The 21,144-nt window shown below is 43.1% G+C and overlaps 1 protein-coding gene across 4 annotated transcripts in view; it reads right to left on the minus strand.

Moving 5' to 3' along the window:
• The window catches only part of LOC101408132 (neuronal acetylcholine receptor subunit alpha-7), a 115,711-nt gene that overhangs the window by 43,102 nt on the left and 51,465 nt on the right, over nucleotides 1–21,144 (minus strand). For all 4 annotated transcript variants that reach the window (XM_087428821.1, XM_087428819.1, XM_087428820.1 and 1 more), the window contains exon 4: nucleotides 11,602–11,711. In XM_087428821.1, the coding sequence (XP_087284947.1) occupies nucleotides 11,602–11,711 (110 nt within the window). The remainder of the gene's footprint in view (nucleotides 1–11,601; nucleotides 11,712–21,144) is intronic.

The following is a 21,144-nucleotide window of genomic DNA, read 5'->3' on the forward strand; positions in this document are numbered from 1 at the left end:
TATATGTAAAATTGGTGAAATCTGAATAAGCTCTGTGGATTGTACCAATGTCAATTTCTTGGTTATGATATTGTACTAGAGTTATTTAAAACGTTCCCAATGGGGAAATTGGGGAAGGATAACAAGATGTACCCGTGTACACTTCTTTTTCGATTTCTTGTGAATCTATAATTATTCCAAAATAAAAGGTAAAATTATTTTTTTAAAAATGAGAAGCTTACCAAATGTCAAACAATGGTCAATTAAAATACATCTTCTCAATGGAATATTGTCACCATTAAAACGAAGATTAGGAAAAGCCCATGGAAACATGGAAAATGTTTATGATGACTGAAAAATGCAGTCTTTATAACCATATAAAAATGTATTAGGTGGATGGACTGTAGGAAGATATACAAAAAGAAATTTAGCTGTTTAGGGAAGGAGGGACAGAAATTAAGCAATTTGACTTTGTCATGGCCATTGATCCTAGTTTGTTGAAATATAAAGACTTCTTTCTTTGCTTTGCCCTCTGTCTGAGGTTAACTTTCATAATAAATGAGGTAAGGGTCAACAAAGCCAAGATAAAAAGAGTGTGAAACATCTACTAGAAGGACAGAAACAACTGCAGCCTTCAAACCCAAATGCTACCTGCCACAGGTCTTCAGTAAGCCTTTAGAGGCACCATCTGGAAGTCTCTAAAATGGAACCCATACTACATTATGCTTACTAAGAACATCAAAGGAACTGTTATAGTCATAACACATCTTGCCTGTTGATTACAAAATGCATAAGGAATCTATAATGATTCACTAAAATTCTCTAGAATCAATGTATCTCTGGGGAAAATGAGAAGCACTAACTAGGTAAATACCAGGGAGAAGCACTCAGATGTGTAGAAGTAAGTTCCCATTCTCTTTCACCATCAGCCACCAATGGTATGAGCATCATTCAGCATTCAGTTGGTCTTTCTTGGGACAGCAAGAGGGAGACAAGAGTGTTAACTGAAGTAAGTGTGCAGGCTGAAATTTACGACTTCCAGCCACCAAATTCCTCCCAGCTTCCACCTAATTAAAGGAGTACAAGCTGGCATCCGTGTCCAGCATGGCAGAGTCTCTCCAAATTTGGTCCAGGGACCACCTGTGGCAGATTCCTGAGCTGTAGTTCACACCTGCTGCATCAGACCCTGGGGGAAGTATAGAGCTGAAGTCGCCATTGTTAACAAGTTCTTGGGAGCTTCTTAGGCAAAGCAGCAGTAAGAAAACCCCCAAACAGAAGAGTCAAAATGGGCAGCAGGACACAGAGCACCCACTTGGGCTGCAAGGACTCAGAGGACCACCAAAGAAACAGCTGAGCAGCCTGAGAGTTTTCAAAGTGCATCGATTGTCTCCTCTTGAACCCCCTGACCTACTGCAGAAGGACTGCAGGCATGGCTTGCACCTGGACAGAGTGGTTCTAGAGCGTGACCCCAAAACCTTCCACAGCAATGCTGCTGCTGTGCCCTGCTTCTGACATCCGGGCGGCTGCAGAGGGAAGGGGGCTAGGAAGAACACACATGCTGCTTCTGGCTGGCTTCACTGTCTTCGAGTTGCTTTTGCAACTTTTTGATAGCTGTCCTCACAGTGGTCTGGTGCATTTGTATCAGGTTGCTTCCTAGGTATTTCACAGTTATCCTCACTATTGTAAATGAGCTCCTTTTTTCCATTTTGCTTCACTGTTATTCACTGAGGTGTAGCTCAGTTATTATCTTGTCTTACTCGCACAACTCTCTTACAAGCTCGAAGTCTGTCAGCTGATTCTATTTTTAGGTAAATAATGAACTAGAAGTAATCACAGTGTTGTATTTTCCTCTGTAATATTTAGGTCTCTTATTTTTCATTTGTTCTCTAGTGCTCTGGCCCCCAGCAGATCACTGACAGCAGGGATATTGGCGTCTTCGCCTTGTCTTTGACTTGGACGTGGATCTAACTTTCCAATGATTAGCTTTATGTTTGCTACACAGTCTTCTTGTGGATGATATTTATCCAATTATGAAAGTTTTCTTCTAGTCTTAGTTTATCATGTGTTTCAACCAAGAATTAGAGCTGAATTTAATAATTTTTCAGTCTCTATTGAGATTACATCTTTGTTTCTTTGTTTAACATGGCTATGTAGTGAATTCCATTAGTAAACCTACCAAGTTAATCCACCCTTGCCTACCTGGAATAAAACTTATTTAGTATTTTTCACTTAATGCACTGCTGGATTTCGTATTTCATTTAGGATAAATGCATTCATATTCATGTGTGAGATTTGGTGACAGTTCTCTTCTATTGAGATGTCTTTGCTATGTTAGTTCAATATGCCATGTTAGCTTTATAAACTTCCCATTTTTATCCATGCTTAAGAATAATTTCTATGACAGATTTATCTATTCCTTGAAGATGTAAAATTCAAATGTACAAATGTACCTTTTAAAATGTAAATCTCTGCCTACCTCTTCCATTTTGTACGTATTTTTAAATCTATTCAGATTTTCCACTTTTTAGGTACTTTTAGTAATTTGTATTTCCCTAGAAAATCACCCTTTTCAATGATATGTTCAATTTTTCTATATGGTCTTTCATTTATTCATTTGTTTTTTGAGGTTTTTGAAGAACTAGATTTTAGGTTTTGATTTTCTTGATTTTAAATGTGTATGTGCTTGTTTTGTCTTTTTTAAATCATTTCTATTTATGTCTCTACTAATTTTTTCCTTATACTTTGGGTTTATTTTGATATGCATTTTCTAATTTTTTGAGGTATAAGCTTAATTAACCAAATTTCAAACTTCCTTGTTTTCTCACTTTTACACACTACTTTGACATATCTCCCTGGTCTTCAGATGTTCACTCTCATTGTCATTCATTCCTTAAAAGACACTTCTTAAAAGTTCCTATAAGCCAAGATTAATTTGAGAGTGTTTTTTAAAAAAATAAGCTGAGATTATATATATACATACACACATATTACTGTATTCCTATCCCTTTGTTGTTAATTTCTACTTTTATAGCATTGTGGTGGGAGAATATAAGCTATATCATATGTACTTTTTATAAAACACTAGATATTATTTGTGGTTCAAAAATAATTTTTGTGAATATTTCAAGTGTGTTTAAAATAATATTTTTTATTTGTTGGATACAAATCTCTCTATATATCTCTTGGTTCAGCCTTAACTGCTTTATTTCATCCTATTAATCATACTTATCATCCTACAATTCTAGTTTTGTCTATTTCTCTTATCTATTTCATCAGTATTGGCTGCGTATATTTTGAAGCTACATTGTTTGCCACATAATTTGTTTTCTCAGTAAATTTGCCTCTAATCAATATAAAAAATTTTCATTTTGTCTCTCTTCATGCCTTTCGTCTTTATTTTTTATTTGTTGAACAAGAACACTACTAAATCTGAGTTCTTTTTTTTTTTTTTGAGGAAGATCAGCCCTGAGCTAACAGCCGATGCCAAACCTCCTCTTTTTTGCTGAGGAAGATTGGCCCTGGGCTAACATCTGCGCCCATCTTCTTCTATTTTATATGGGACGCCGCCACAGTATGCCTTGACAAGCTGTGCATGGTGCACACCAGGGATCCGAAACTGCGAACCCCGGGCCGCCAAAGCAGAGCACACGCACTTAACCACTGTGCCACGGAGCCGGCTCCTGATTTCTTTTTATGGCATTTTCTAGACATAACTTTTTCAATCCCTTTATTTTCATTCTGTTGGATCATTTTGATTAAAATCTATCTTCTGTATATATCGAAGAGTTGGTTATTTTTGTTTGTTTAAAATTATCAAAGAGTCTATTTTGTTTTTGGAATTGTCAGGAGATTTAAACCCATTTGCATTTTTGTGATTAGTGATTGTTTTAACTTATTTCTGCTATGTTATTAGTTGTCTTTTTACCATACTTTCTTATATTGTTTGCTACTTTTCTACTCATTCATTGGGTGTGCTGACTGAATTTTTCTAATTCCTTATTTTACGTCTATTGGTTTGGAAGTTATATCACCATTTCAATTACTCTGATATTTACTCAAATACTTAATACATAGATTTACTTGTGCTTTTTTCATTTTGTACATTTTTTACATTTAACTAGAGTGTCTCTATATTATTCATGAACCAGAGAAGCCCTACAGAAAACTCCCACTGTCACTCCTTCTGTTTCTCAAGTTCCTCCCAACCCAAATCTCTCAGTTATTATTTATATTTAAAAATATTACCACTATGACTTTTAGTGGTTTCTTTGCCAACAACTCCTGACTGTATTCCATGTCTACCTTTTTTGGTTTCATCTCATTTTGCTGAAGTATATCCCTGAGTAATTCTTTCAGACATAATGTAAATCACTTGAGTCTTTACCAATTTGAAACTGCCTAAGTGTCTGCCTGAATAGTTCAGTTCAGCAGATTTTATTTTAAAAATAATTTCCCTCTTGGACATTGAGGGTATAATGCAAAGTGAAATAAGTCAGAGGGAGAAGGTCGAATACCGTGTGATTTCCTTCATTAAGTAGTAGATAATAACAACAATAAACAAACACATAGGGACAGAGATTGGATTGGTGGTTACCAGAGGGGAAGGGGGGAGGGAGGAGGGTGAAAGGGATAATTCGGTACATGTGTGTGGTGATGGGTTGTAATCAGTATTTTGTTGGTGAACATCATGTAATCTATGCAGAAATAGAAGTATAATGATGTACACCTGAAATTTTTACAATGTTATAAACCAATGTTACTGCAATAAAGAAAAAATTTAAAAAAAAAGAAATATAAAGTCAAAATTTTTCACTTAATAAAGGCACTGATAATAAAAAAATAATAATTTCCCTCTGATATTTGAAAATAATGCTCTATTAACTGAGGCAAATTTCTTCCTACTGATTTTTCACTTGGAGGGCTTCTAAAGGTTTTCCCTTTATTTTGGATGTTTTAAAATTTCAGCATGATATTCAAGATATATGTCTCTTTTCGTTTACCTTGCTTAGCACTCAGTCTGCTGTTTGTACATGAATAGATGAATACAACCATTCCATTTCAATTCAGTGGGGAAAAGACGGAATGTTCAGCAAATCATGTTAGAACCATTTCCTATCCTTTAAAGAAAAGTAAAGTTAGACCTTTACCTCACACCATACACAAAATTTCAAGAAACAAACACAAAATAAAAAGTAAACTATTTGGTTTACTGAAAAGTATTAGAAGAAATTATAATAGAATGCATTTGTAATCTGGTATGGAACTCCAAAGCCATAGAGGATAAATAAAAAATAATAATAAAAATATCTGATTTACTAAGCATGTGCAATTGATTTTAAGTAAAAGACCATAAATCATGCTAAAAGATAACTGGAGTAATTTAAACTGGATAATCTTTCATGACAGATTGATAGGGGAAGTGAAGGAGAACGGAGAATGATAATTTCTAGGTTAATTGGTTTCTCAGGCTAAAACAATGTACATTTTATTACCCACACCCCACACTCTTTCCCGAAACCCTAGAATTCACTTATTTTTTATTTATTGGGGTTGGAAAGACTGATTGTCAATCCAGCCAGCATGAGTTCCAAGTGCTATTACCTAAGCTCTGGCCTCCATCAATTCCCTACTGGACGTGGGTAATGGCTCCCAATAGCGCATTTGTTCACCATAACTTGATGCTTTTCCTTGTGCTATTTGCCACACTAACTTTTGGAGAATAGAACATGGTCCCTCTGATGGAGCTCACTGGCCAAGGGGGAGAACAGGAATGTTAAACCTGGATTTGCCACATGACATGCTGCTTAGAAACACCAAGTCCTCAATGGCACACAGTGGCCCAGGGGACGGGACTTTGCCGGGAGTCAAGTAAAGAGTTCCAGAAAAGTCAGGTTGGACTGATCTGAATTCCTTAGATTGTAATTCATCCTGACATTATTTTCCTAGTCTTTATTCCCTCCCTTGAATTAAAAGCGAATGCTTTTAGGGTCCTGAAACCTTTGGTCCCTTCCAAGATTATCACTCCCCTAAGAGCCCCATGCCACGGCCTAACTTAGTCTTCTCCCATGAAGGTGCCCTATCTTGCTGCCCCCGGGCCTTAATCTAACTGTTCTCTCCCTGTAGCCACTTGTTCTAAGGTGAGGTGACCACATAAATTATTGTCTAAAATGGGTCACTCTTTGAAGTGAAAGGGGCACTACTAACAGCTGTGCCACAACAGCAGACATAATCCAGGACTGTCCTATGCTGACCTGTCTGGTATGGCCACTCTCCGACCAACAGCTTCTCCCCTCCTCCTGCTGGATGAGGATCTCTCTCTTCCAGATCTTTCTAAGATGGCATAACCCTGACACATGTCATCTTCTGCTCTGTAGGATGATCTCTGAGCCCTTGTCTTATACCCACGAAGAGGTTGTCAAGTGTAAAAGTGAAAGGGTTTGGAGGCAAGGCCTTGGCCCTGTGTCAACAAGCCATCTAATCTCAGAAACAGTTTCCTTAATTGTGAACGAGGATAGTAATTCTCAGTCATGAAATCAAATCAGATGAGACCACCCAGGGTAAAGGGATTTGCTACTGATTGCAAATGCCGTGAAGGCAGTGAATGCATGCCTTCCTCTTAGAAGCATGGTATCTTCTCACATAGGGGGTCCTCAGAAAATTCCCCTGAGCTGAACTGACAGCATCAGCTACACTAGCCCCGTGGCATGCCCTACAAGCCTCGGTTTCTCCAGGTTTTGATACATGCGTGGGGCACATGAGCCTGGCACCCCGCAGAGCTGAGGTCCTAGGGGGTCAGGAGCGGACCAGTTCCCCTCTCAGGCATCTCTCCCCTGTGAATCACAACTCCCTATGTGCTCCTCCATGCAGGCGGCCAGCGAGCACAGCCCTGGGCGAGCAGTGGAAATTCACAGGGATTCTCACAGCAGGCTGGGGAGGGACAGGATGAGGGTGACCTGACCTTGGCCCCCACCACTGCGCTGCCTGCCCTCCCTTCCCTCAGGCAGCTCTTGATGATCACCGAACTTTCCATTGAATTCCTGTCTCACGTATTTATTACACAGACCCCTACAATCATGTTGGCTCTGTGTCTAATGTCACAAAGATCAATAAGCTCATCTCCAAAAGCCGTGCTCTTGGGCTCGATCTGTCTTGCAGGCCTCAGAGTGCAGGGGGGTGACGTTGCTCAGTGGACTGGCCCTGCATCACAGGCAGGAAGACAGTTTGCCCAGGCCATCCTGGATGCAAAGCCATCCCTAGAAAACTCCACTCACATGAGCCCCTGGCCCTGATTGAAATTCTGCTCAGATCCTTGCACAGCGGTTTGCATTTTGTCATTCCATGCTGGCTGGCAAGGGATTTGGTCAAAGAAATGTTGGATGTCAGATGCTGAGGAAAGATTATCAGGAAGCCATAGTATGAAAATCCCACAGCAGCTGATGTTGGGAAGAGACAGGCTCCCCTCTTCCAGAACGAAAGACAAAAGGCTAAGGCCCAGAGAAGTAAACTCAGAGGGAGGGAGAGAGGAATTATTTCGCTTTGTCTAACCTGCAGAAAAATAAAACACAAGAGTTCTAAAACCATGACCAGAAGCAGGCCAGCCTGAGGTACGGCAGACTCTGGAGTCAGGCATGTTCTGCTGGGTTATCTCAGGCAAGTGGCTGAACCTCTCTGAGCATCATTTGCCTGCTCTGAGAAATGTGGATGCTAATACTGACTTTGGAGCCATTGAAGCCCTTTGCAGAAAGAGGGGAACCAAGCAGGGCTGCTAAACGTCCGCGAGTGACAGTCCAGGCTGGTGCAGACAGGCTGGGCTCCAAGTCAGCCTGAGGCAGAGGAGTGTCGGCTCACAGTGGCTGAATGATGACACACATTCTCGTGTCCTGCCTCTCTCAATTTTACTGAGATGCAGACGAAATAAAAAAAGCAAAACACACTGCTGTAAGCTGGGAGGGGTATACAAGCAGAGAACAGACAATAACTTCTGAACAGAAAACCACAGGATGGGAATCAGTTGATAACAAGTCAGAAAGAGAATACGAATAAGTACTTTGACAATTACTCAGAGAAAAAAGAAAGGAAACAAAATTCTACAAAAAGGATCAGAGCCTCTCCCATCTCACTGACAGTAAAAGCCAAGACCTGAGACGTGGGCTGCACCCCCTTGTGTCTCTGACCCTCTCCCCCTACACACTCCGGCCACACCAGCCCCTTCTGTTCCTCGGACACACTTGATGACATGTTCCTGCCTCAGGGAAATCAGAAAAAGATACATTTTCTAAAAGATAAAATCATGACACTTACACAAATACAAAATGAACATGTGTCAAAGATTTAAGTCATTAATTAATGAGGGAGCCAGCAAGGTGTCAGAAACTAATTCTGAGGAGCATCCAAAGAACAGACATGTACACAGGCCACCCAGAACACTGATCCAATCTGGTAACAGAGGAATCAGTCCACCAGACAAAATCGATTTGCTTCTCTAGGGATTAGAGTCATTTGCATTGCTATCAGTTTTCTAGAACTTACAGAGTTGAAAATTAGTCCAAAGACCATGACTGGCTGAGTCCACTACAGAATCGGACAACCTGGAAGGTGACCACATCTAGCATGCCATAGGACACTGGTCATCTTTCTCTTTTTCAACATTTTTTTTTTTTTTTTTTTTTGGCATTTCAAATTCTTTCACAACCTTTCCTGATAGGCCTTTTGTACTTGTTCTTTCTGCCAAGAACATTTACCTCCCTGAGGCTGTACGACTTGTTCCTTCACCTCCTTCTAGCCAGTCTGTTGGTCTCAGGCCCCACCTCTGGCTCCAGCACCTGCTCTTCACTCTCCCTGCTGTATTTTCTAGGAGCACCTATAATCTGGTATGTTCTCCTCTCCTCACTTCTCTCTCTCCCTTTCTCTGAAGGGCAGGGATTTTTGTCTGGCTTGATCGCTGCTGTGTCCTCGGATCCTAGAACAGTGTGTGCTGACAATGTGTAAGCCTTCACTAAATATTGGTTGAGTGAGTGAACAAATGAAAAACAGCTACAGCGGTGAGAAGGGGAGGTCTGGATGGACATTTCAGAGGATGATTCTGGAGACACAAACACAGGTTGGCCAGTTGCACTCACTTCTTGAAAACAGGCTACTGCTCTAACCTCTTTCCATCACACTTCATTTAGAAACTACCTCCCCCCAGATTAGGTCAGAATATTTGACAACACGGATGCTATAACTGCACCTCCCAAAACCTCCTTCTCTGAGATCCAAATTACCTTTCCTCAGCTGGAGATTCCTGCCACATCCAAGAGCTGCTACTGATGTCGTTTCAGTGATGGTCTCCCGGGCCTCCCAACCCCCAACCAGCCATGATTGCACCGTGGGCCTTTGATTACCAACCACTTAACCTTCTCCAGGAGCCATTAACAGTGACAACGCTGAATCTAAGAGATTTGCTCCCTAAGATCCCATTCCACATGTGGACCCATGTGATACCACGATAACACAAAAAGCCCACAGTGGAACAGCCACCACTCACAAGGTTGTGAGTCCTGCCTCTTCTCTGTTACCTTTGTATCCTGCCTGCCTCCTCTGCTTTGGCTGAGAAACCCCCTGAGTCCTAGGACACTTTCTCTACCACTCACATCACTGCTGCCCTTCCCTCAGCCCCCGGGAGCTGCGATTGGATCTTCAATCAGGCCAAGGTGAAAACAATTGGAAATTGAGTGTCCAACTCATCTGCACTGTAGCTGACCATGTCGACAGCTATCTTTCCCGTGCCCAAGGCCCTGACAGCTGCCTACTCCAACCATCTGCAACCCTGCTCAAGGCTCGAGGCTCTGGCTATCAGAGCACACTCAGTCCCTGCATGGGGCTGGCAATCAGAGGTGGTGCCAGGAGGTGAGACCCCTGTCAACCTATGACAGAAGGGAGCTGGCAGATAAACACCCCAGAGAAACCCAGTGGGAATGGGCCCTATTGTGCACAGTCATAGCCTGCTTTTTAAGGAATTCTATATTGGTTTCCCTCCCTTCCCTGTCTCACTTCTCTTCGCAAATAAACTGCATGCACTAAAATTTCTATCTTGGGTTGAATTCTGGGGGAACCTAAGACACATGTGGAGGGAATACATTCTATTTCATTGGCGACTCATTTATGAGCATAATTGCAAGCCCTCGCAGGCTGGATCGCACTGCACCCAAATGTGGCCTGCATATATCGCCCCCTCCCAGGCTCCGCCATCAGCCACAGGGTCATGGGAATGTGTGACAGAAAGGGATCTGTAGCCAGAGGACTGCAGTCTCAGAGCCAGACATGAGCCTGCAGACATGCAAATGTAGTTCTGCACAGGCTGTAAGAAAGGGATGGTTGACACCCCATTCTGTCCTAAAAATTCAGAGCCAACAAAAACGTCTTCAAACACATTCATCAAAAAAGATTCCATTATTGTTATGGGATTTTCTGACTGAGCAGCTCAAGAACAGAGAAGGCCAGAGAGGCTGAGGCAGCTGCTTGCAGGTGCATAATGCAGGGGCGGCCAACATGTCGCTGGGGCCCAGGCTTTCTTCTGCAAGTGACTGCCAACACCAGCAATGCCTTTCATTCAATCCAAGGAGGAAAATCGTGAGAAGCCATCCACAATTGCTGCTCACTTTGAGCAAGATTGTATTTGGAAAAATCCTTGAACTGCAAGCTTAAAGTAAAGCAGAATAAAGCAACCAAGAAACCCCTGGAATGAGCACCTGGCAAAGATGCTTTTATCTGCTTGTCCTCTCCTCAGAGCAGCCCGGTCAGCTGGCTGGTGACAGTGTAACTTGCTCACCATCCATCAGTGAAATAAAGCAGCCCATCCCAGAAACGATGCAGAGATGGCTGTTTTGCAGTGACCCAGCCTCATCACAGCACGGAAAACGTATTATATCTAAAAAACTATCAGTGGCTCACGCCTGGACTCCAATGTCAAACTGGAAAAGAGTGAAAGATGTAATGGACATGTTTGGGATGTTTCCCCTATCCTGAATCAATGCTCCTTTCAAAACCATGGTTTACACAAAGTGATGGCATGTTCCCCTCCTTAAGGAAAGCCCACTACACACACACATTAATGAACCTACATGAACCTACTGAGAGAACATATCATTTTGAGTGCCTGGAAGCCGGCAGAAAGTATTAAGCTTAACATCTCTCAAAATCCCCAGCTGTGTATCCTTGTCTTGGGTTAACTTCTCAGGGAGCCTAAGACACTTGCGAAGAACATATATTCTATTTCATTGGTGACTCATTGATTAGCACTATTACAGGCTGGCAACCTCTTGGGGCAAAGGTACCACCACATGCGAGAATGCCTCAGCACCAAGATGCATGGAAATAATCTACGCACCTATGATGCACATCCTATGGACATGGCCATTTTAGGCAGCATGCTGGGTGACTCGAACCTGCATGTCATGGCAGAGAACACTGGAGAGGGGACAGAGCTGGTTCTCAAATGTCTGGCTGCTTACAGAGCCAAGTAGGGTGCAATAGTCTCAAATTATAAATAATGTACCCAGCATTTCTATAAAATACTCAAATATGCTTGACTGAAACATATGCAATAACAAAATCATTTTTCCTTTCGTCCACTGTGCTTACCTGTTATAGAGAAGAATGTCTGGCTTCCAAATCTGGCCATCTGGGAAACGAACATTCTTCACGCCCGGATATTCTGACATATTCCACTGTAAATAGTGATCTGTCCAAGACTGACACACATAGGAAATGACATTAGCAGCACTTTGCTTCCTTGTCTACTGATATTTCTCATAAGAGATTATTAGGTAAGTTCAAAACCAAAGAGAGTTCCAGACATTTATTTATGTAATTGAGTTGCTATCTATAAAATATAAGGAAATGGGGGATTAAATAATACCTTTCAAAATGACCATGAATAACATAAAAATCACATTTAAGATCCTGCTGTTACCATGACCACATTCAGACAGTAGCATTAAAGTTAATTCCAGTCCACTGCATACTCACAAGCCTTCCTCTCCCACAGCAGATGGGTTATTTCTAGCCAAATGAATAACTGTTTTGCTTTCAAAGTTTTCCATTATAAGGACACTTTGGAAAAATAAATTCACTTATTTCAATTGGAATAAGAACCAGGCTGGAGAAATATGGAATATTTATTTCATGAAACAACATTGTGCAGCTGCATGGCAACCCCTCAGAAACTTCTAAGGGTAATTTTCTAGACGTGAATTCTTATTTTCCTGTGGGAATAGTGCTTCTGATGCCATAAACCGACAAGGCAAACACTCGGCCTTGGTGGTAAGACTCTGAATTAGGACACAAGGATGCAGGTGAGGACTCGGGAAATGTTCATAAACACACGAACACAGTATATCTCCTGGGGCCAGGCCCTAATCTGGTTCTCTAGTGACCTTTGCCAGAGGAAAGCCAGTGCCTGGTGTCCTTCCTCCTCGGACCATGCACATCAGCCCTACCTGGGGTCCACTGCTTCTCTAAAGGCTGCTCAGTGGGACCCGCCTGCAGCTGTTATACAACCAGGAGCACCCCACCAGGGTCTCAGGGCTGCAGGTTTGGACTCAGCAGCTCCTCCAAGTGCTCCATAATCAGGGTGGGCCCAGAGACAGGCCCCCATCTTGCATCCAATCCCGCTGGGGCCACCTGTCCTTTGGAGCTCAGACTTTCTCAGATTTAGAAAAGTATATGATGCAACACCCCCAGCTGGGACCAGGGCAGCTCCCCATAATCAAATACCTCATTATCTCTGCAGTAAAACATGCATATTTATACCAAGTGAGACAAAGAAACGCATCAAGTGCATAGTAATTTCAGTTTGATTTTAGACCCAATGAGTTTGATGCAAAGTTACAAGAACAACATCAAGGGGGGAAAGAAACTGTAATTTTCAAAGCCGTTGAGACCGGCAACAAGGGGTTAAAGGGCGTCCCAGGGATCCCACCATCCTCTGGAGAGAACAGGCAAGAATCTGGAATGGCTGTCCCAGTTCTGGGACTATCTGAAATCAGGCGAGGTAATATGCAAGGGAGTAACATCATTTTACAGCCATGGACTTCTGAGAATGAGGGTGTGTCCATGTATAATGTGCTGAAGTATCATCTGGGGCATTCAAGATAGAGACCCACCTGGCTGCTGTTTCTAATTAGATGCGTGTGGTTGGGGGAAGGAGGAGAGGAGAGGAGGGAGAGTGGAGGGAAGGTCAAGACAGCACAGCACCGAGGAAGGGCCAGTCTTGTTCAAGTTGTTTGCAGGAATGCCTGGACGCCAGCTAAACTGTGTTTGCTGAGGCGTGCTCCATCTCTGCACCATTTGCCCAGTGCTCCCTTCTTTTCTCTCTCTTATTATGGGCATAAGCCCTTCCAGACCCAGCCCCAGTGATTTCATTACCACAATCTCATAGCTCATGGCTTGCTCAGTGTCGTGCGTATGTATACCTGTGCTCACCAGGATCCAGACATGTCAGGAAGATTACACTCCTATTTACAAGAGATCGGGGCACAGAGAAGCAATGTCTTTTTCAGTCAGTCACTGGCTCAGGACTCAGACCTGCGTTATTTGACATTAGCAGAGCGATCCTCCAGCTTTACCATTGTTGGTTCTTCCAGTCCAATCTCTCTGCACTGGCAGACTGTGCACCATGATACGGGGGCTGCTCCTCATCCCTGACGGCGCTGCCCATCTGCTCACACTGCCCTCCCTTACTCCAAAGCCAAACTGGAGGGGCAGAGAGAAGGGCTGCAGGAAGCTTTGGAATTAGACAGACCGGGGTTTGCACCAAGGTTCTGGCAGAGAAGAGCTGTGTGAGCTCGAGCAGGTAAATCACTCTCTCTGAGCTGCAGTTTCCTCCTACATGCCCTACCTCACACGTCGGCGCTGTAAAGATGACCTGAGATAACGTGTGTAGTGGCAGGTAAACATCACATGGCCCTGGTAGGCATGCCATAGATGATGGCTTTAGAAGAAAGAGGGATTCCTCCATTTTATTAAATTATAGAGGATGTGAGAGCTGAAATAACTGAGCTGCAGCTAAAGATGGAAAAGACTGAGTACCAATTCAGTGTTGGGAGCTAGAGTGGGAACTTTGGTGTTGTGTGCCCTGTGAGCCGGAGCAGAGCTCACAATCCCTCAGGTTTCCATGAAGATTTCCTAAGGATGGATGTAGAAAGGGGCCTGTAAACAATCAAGTTCCAGAAAGAGGTTTTCTATCCTCTCAAAGCACTCACTTCCCAGGCAGATCCCTGGGAAGGTCCTGGAGGGCAGGGACGACACGGAAAAATCTTCCTACACAGCAACCAACATGTTTTCCATATACGGCACCTGAAAATAAGCATCAACCTAGAAAGGCTAACACTCTCAGATCTTCACATCCAGAACAGCCTGTGCTTCTCACTCCTCTCTCTATTTCTGTGTGATTCCTTCTCATTCAATCTTCGAGAGGAGTGTGTGGGTTATTAAGGCAACATACAAGGCAAGAAGGGGCCCTTGATCTAAAAAGCACTGTAGAGAATCCCAATCCTTCCATGGGGCTGAGAACTGGGCCCATTAGAATCTCTTTTAGAAACTCTTTTTAAATGTGTGTGCATGTGCAGGCCTGGAAATATTTATCGCAAGAGAGAAAGAGAGAGCAAGAGCAAAGAACGGGAAAGTTGTCTTTGTTTTTAGAAAAATATCCATTATGGTATAATAAGAAATATAGCTGGCCATTGTCCCAGGTTCCTACCACAGGGCTCCTAAAACCCTTGGAATTTCCTGAGTGATAGGAGTGTCTTTTGTTATTCATGAAGAGCCCCCTTTGAGCACATCTGAGGTTATTCTAACGAGGTGAGGTGACTTAGGGTGGTCCCCTCCATAGCCTCAGGATGGCAATGTGCAGCTGGTCACCAGAAAGACCAACCACATGACCAGAGGGCGAGAACTGTCAACCTCACCCCACCCCTATCTCTAGAGAGGAGCAGGGCTGGAGATTGGGTTTTAAAAACCCTTGAACAATAAGATTCAGAGAGCTTCCAGGCTGGTGAACACGTCCAGACGCAAGGAGGGTGGCTCACCACAGAGCGCATGGAAGCTCCATGCCTCCTCCCATTCCTTGCCCTACGCATCTCTTCCATCCAGCTATCCCTGATCTGTATTCTGTATAATAAATCAGTAAAACATAAGTAAAATGTTTTCTTGAGCTCCGTGAGCTGTTCTAGAAAATTACTGAACCTGAGAGGGGGTAGTGGGAAACTCTGAATTTGAACTCAGCTGGACAGAAGTGTGCATAGCATGGGCATCCCATATGCAGGAGGCATCTGAAGTGGGGGCAGTCTTGTGGGACTAAGCCCTTAACTTGAGAGATCTGATGCCAACTCCAGGTAGAGGGTATCAGAATCAAATTGAACGATTGGACACCAAGTTGGTGTCCTGAGAATCAGAGAACTGGCTGTTGGTGTGGAAGACACCAAGTATCTAGTGTCGGAAAACTCTGCACGTACATATATTTTGAAAATTCTTCCTCTCAAACTATTTTGACCTCAGAGGAAGAAAGCCAGCTTCCTTCTTCCTTCCACTCCCAAAACTTTTTTTCTCTCTGTGAGACATAATGATTGAAACATCACCCTTAACTATGGGTTGCTCTCATGGCGCTAAGCAAGCCACTTGCTGGCTTATCTATGAGCATAATGTGTGGCATTTCTATGTGTCAGAGAAGAAGTGATAAAGAATGCAGAAATTAAAAAGGTAAACATTTTAGAAATAAATATGGTTTACAATCTAACATTCTGCAACGTGACTACTATTATTTCCATAAGTAGAATTAGAAGGTAAAAAATAGAGAATAAACATAAGAAGAATGGGAAACAAAGCCAGAAGAATGGTCAAAATTCCAAAATAATACAGATTTAAAAAAAAAAAACAAATGGCTTCAGATGCCTCAAATGTCTCTTCAGAAACTGAAATGGCTTGTCATTTCTCCTCATGGATTAAATCCAATTATGTCTGACAGGCCTCCCAAAATGATAAAACTAATCCACAGAGAAAACACACCAGCTGCTTTCACTCAGGAATGTGAAGAGGTAAGTAGAGAAACCACCTTCTCTTCCTTCGGTTATCTAAATAACTGGAAAGTCCTACAAAATCAAGGGTAAGTGAGAGACAGGAAAACAAACTGTAGGTCAAAGAGAATCTAATTTTTTTTAACTTTTCTGCCTCTTCTATTTTGAATGTATAGAAAATCTATCATCTGGACAATATTGACCTCAGAGCTTAAATACCCTGGAGAAAAGATTATGTGGATTCACATTTTTAGAATAGGAATTCAGCAACATGAAACTCAGGAGAGAAAAACCAATTGCTGAGAGCAATTTCCTAAGCTCTCTGCCCTCCTCCTGTCCACATCTGCCCTCCCTGGGGACTCCGGCCCTGTTAGCCTTCAATATCAAGCTTCACTTATTGTTTGTGCCCATGATTCATGCCGGATCAGGCCAGGCTGGCCACCAGTTGGAGAACACAAAATACCAGGAATCAAGGTGGTGGTGGTTTTATAAATGGCCCCGGGGTAGCTTCCAATGCCTGTCGTGGTGACATCTGAGTTCCCCATGTCCGCACTATGACTGCAGTGGGAAAGCCACAGCTTTCCAGAGGGAAACATTGGCTCAGGCAGATGTTTTGATCATATAAGTATTAAGCTCTATTCCAAACCCAAGATACTTGTGATCCCCTAAAATTCAGTGGGGAGCCAGTGTTACAGCTGCTACATGAGCGACAGGTGCCACTTTCTAGATAAATGTGTCACTCAGCTTTATAAGGTCACATGCAACAAAGGCACCTGCATATTTCCCATATGGTGGGTGCCTGACACAAGTATTAATTAACGATGCCACATCTAGAAACACTAATGCTTCCAGATCTTCACATTTAGAAGAGTCTGTCTTTCCTTCTCTCCCTTCCATTTCTGTAAAGCAGAGATTTCTCCCACCTGCGGACTCTACTGTCCACACGACAAGCCTCCTGCCATGTCTCCAGAGAGTTACTTGATCTTGATTTTTTTTTTTTGAGTGTAAATTTCACAACCTGACTGTTAATGGCTTGAAAGAAGAAACTGGGTCTCATCCATTTCTGGGTCCCCCTCACATGGCCCAGCTCAATGCCTTCCATGTAGTAGGTGCTTGAAAAGATTAGTTAAATCAGTAAACGAGATAAAAAGGTGAGTTTTAAAACAAATGAAGCTGCAGATGCTTCTGCAAGTAAAAGTCTTAATTAGAAATAAGTCATGCTTGAAAGAAATTTAGAGCTCTCTGGTGCCATCCCCCAAAGCAAGGGTGTTTATTTATGGAGCACTTGAACTCAATGCAGTAATGCAAAATCCATGTACATTTTTCCTGGAAACCAATACTCTTTAAAAAACAGTTGCCAAATCATATACATTGCTGAAGATTACTGCTTACTGAGGGCAAAGAAATACAGGCACCAGGGAGACAGACCTATCCATGACCTAGTACGTAATGAGCATATTAGGTGTGTCTCTCTCTCTAAGAAAAATGTCAACAGCTGCTCTGTACCTTAAAGGGCAAGGGAAACAAAAGGTTTTATGTGAAAAAGGAGGCACTTGCATCATCCCTCGAATTCCCAGAAATTTACCTTATACCACAGTGTTCAAAAGTTATTTGGGAGTTGGCTTTATTTTGTATCACAATATCTTAGCCCCCACTGGGTTCACCTTGAGTTTTTTGTTTCATTCATTCATTCCACAGAAGTTATCCAGCGCCTGCAGTGGGCTAGGAGCTAGGGGTAAGATCCAAACAGCCCTGCCCTCCTGGTGCACACATTCTAGTGGGGGAGGGAGACCCCAAGCCCATCAACAAATACAGGATACAAAGGATGTCACATGGTGACAAGTGCTTTGGAAACAAAATGTAGCAGGGTGTTATGGATGACATGTTTGTGTCCCCCCAAAATTCCTATGTTGAAACCCTAACCCCAATGTGATGGTTAGTGGAGGTGGGGCTTTTGGGAGGGTGTAGCCCTCATGAAGGGGATTAGAGCCCTTTTAAAAAGAGCCCAGAGAGCTAGCTCACTCTCTTTCTATCATGTGAGGACACAACAAAAAGATGCCTGTCTGCAACTTGGAAGAGGGCCCTCAACAGAATCCAACCTTGCTGGCAACCACGACCTTGGATTTCTAGCACCCATACTGTGAGGAATAAATGTCTGTTGTTGACAAGCCTCCCAGTTGATGGTATTTTGTTACAGCAGTCCGAGCTGGCTGAGACACAAGGTAAAGAGAATAGAGTGGGCTGGGGGAAGAGGAGAGGGTTTGGGACAGTACATGGGAACTCAGGGAAGAACTCACTAAAAAGGTAATCTCTAGGAAGAGACTGTTAAGAAGTGAGGGAGAAAATCAAGTGGTTCTTGAAGAAAGAACTTTGCAGACAGGTGGAGCAAGCACAAAGGCCCTGAGGTAGGTGTGTGCGTGGGTGATGTGTGCAGGAAATGAAGGAGGGCAGTGATGGAGAGGAATTGGGGGCCAGGCAGGGAGCCAAACCCACTTCAAGGACTTCAGCTGATATGCCGCTGAATGCGACAGGAGCCCCAGGAGGGAACTGAGCCAGGGAGGCTCAAGGCTGAACCTTCATCTTCTCTTACTAGGATCACGCTGACTGCTATGTTGTGAAGAGGCACCACCAGGGGAGGTAAGGGCTGACACAGGAAGCCTGGCTAGGAAGCTCTGTAATAATGGAGGTGAGAGAGGATGCTGGCTTAGGCCAGGGTGGAAGCAATGGGGTTGATGCCCAACGGTTAGACCCTGGATCTATTTGGAAGGTCAAGCTGCCAGAATTTGCTGCCAGACCAGATGTGTGTGTGAAAGACAAGAGTTATGGGTGACTCTGAGGCTTTTGGTGTGAGCAAATCAATACATGGAGTCACTAATTATCCAGATAGAGAAGGCTGTGGAAGAGGTAACTATAAAAGGGAGCACAGGGGATGGTTTGGAACATACTGGGTTTAAGAGCCTATTGGGCACCTGCTTGGAGTCACCAGGGAGGCAGTCGGGTTGGTGCTCTTAGCTCATCAAAGGTGCTTTAAGCCAGGAGAATGGTCCTGGAATGATGAATGGCTGGAAGGAGATGAAGAGACAGCAGAAGGGATTCAGGAACCACCAGTGAGTTAGGAGGAAAGCCTAACAGAGAGGTATCCAGACACTGAGTGAAGAAGCATTTCAAGGAAGAATCAGCTCCATCAAACGCCCCTGAGAGGTCAAGATAAAGGGGAAAAATTAATCCCTGGAAAAACCAGAACAATGGTATTCCTACCCATCGGGGAGGGGTTAGGGTAGGGTGGGAATTGGCAGGTAAGGGACACTAGGCATCACCGGGGAGATGGGGCAGTTCTGCTTCCTGAGGCAGGTCGTTCCTGGCAATTCACTGACTGGTACACTTAGTAAGATCTGTGCATTGCATTGTATGTGAATTTTACCTTGAGAGGAAGGAAAAAAATTATATGCACTCAAAGATCTCCATGAAATATGGAGGTGGAGATGCACTGATGTCCACTCTTCTACTTTGAACTGCATTAAAAAATAAGCTAGATCAATAGACAGATGGATAGATGGCCAGATATAGGATAAAGCAAGTAGAGTAAAATGCTAATCACAGAATCTAGGAGGTGGATAGATGGATGTTTACTGTAAATTCAACTTTGCAGTATCTTTTTTTTTTTTTGTGAGGAAGATCGGCCCTGAGCTAACATCTGCCAATCCTCCTTTTTTTTTTCTTTTTTTTGCTAAGGAAGACTGGCCCTGGGCTAACATCCATGCCCATCTTCCTGTACTTTATATGGGATGCTGCCACAGCATGGCTTGACAAGCGGTGCACGCCCGGGATCCAAACCGGCGAAACCTGGGCCGCCGCAGCAGAACGCACGCACTTAACCACTTGCATCACTCCGCCGTCCCCCTATTTTGCAGTATCTTTAACATTTTTCATCAAAAAAATTGGGAAAAAACATTACTGATAGCACTTAACAACCTGGGATTAGTGGTTTGCTTGCCCAAAGCCAGACAGGGGTGAATCTAGCTGAAAATGAAGAGGAGAGGATGAGGACAGTGGGGAGACACTGCCTGGAGGAATCCTGCTGTAAAGGTGAGGAGGAAACCAGGGAGTTGCTGGGGAGGTTGATGGGGATGTACTGAAGCATGTCTGCATGCTAATGAGATTGACCACGGGCACTACGAGGACGCCAGAGGCATAGGGACCACTGTGGAAGCAAGCTCTCTGCAGGTCCCAGGAGGTGGGATCTCGTCCACTGGAGGAAGGGCTGGCCTTCGATGGGAGCACAGATTCTGCACCCACGGCAAAAGGAAGGGAGCTAGGGTAGGTGGGCACGTGTGAGGGTGGGACTCGCTCACTGAAGAGTGTTGCTTTAAATCCTGTGGGGAAAACTCTGAAAGCTTTCTATTTTGTTCATTATGGGTAGGTTCTACAAGGGGTCTCACACATAGCTAAGCGCACCCCTGGGACATGCAGCAGATGGCTATAAGTGAGTCTGCTTTCTCTTCCTCAACTTCCCCTTGTATTCCCACTAAAACTCACCTGCCTAAGAACCATCTGGGAGTATCCTTTGCCTCCGTGTTCACTTCTCCCAATCCCAATTTACAAAGAAAAAACATTTCCTTTATCTCAACTTTTATCTTGAGACATTGACCCAAGAAGCAAATAAAGAGTCAACTCAAAATACCAGTGTCTATATGAATTGTGTTAAAAATTGGGTGACAAATACTTTCAAAGATCAGGTGGGCTTTAATTCTTTTAATTCTTTGCTTTCAGAAAAATTGAAGGAGAAACTAATCAAGTTGTCATCTGATACTTTGAAGAAAACTATATTATTTTTGGCATGCAATCTGGAGGAAGTTCAAGGAATTGAATTGCACTGCTGTGACAAAATGCCTTTCATTATGAGCTACACCTGTTACTACATCTACTTTTAAAAGTTATAGAATTCATGGTGAAATCTGTATCAACATCTCGATTCTAGTAATAAACAAGTCATCTATGAATACATAAATGAATTTAAAACAAAACCCCATCTTTGGTAGAGAGATTAATTTCCAACTTTTTATGTTTAATAATTATGTATTAAAATTTATAATTAGTGTCACCTTGATGAATT

Source organism: Ceratotherium simum, chromosome 3 (assembly GCF_057802395.1).
Source record: "Ceratotherium simum simum isolate JZ-2026a chromosome 3, ASM5780239v1, whole genome shotgun sequence".
In the NCBI taxonomy this organism is placed as follows: domain Eukaryota; kingdom Metazoa; phylum Chordata; class Mammalia; order Perissodactyla; family Rhinocerotidae; genus Ceratotherium; species Ceratotherium simum.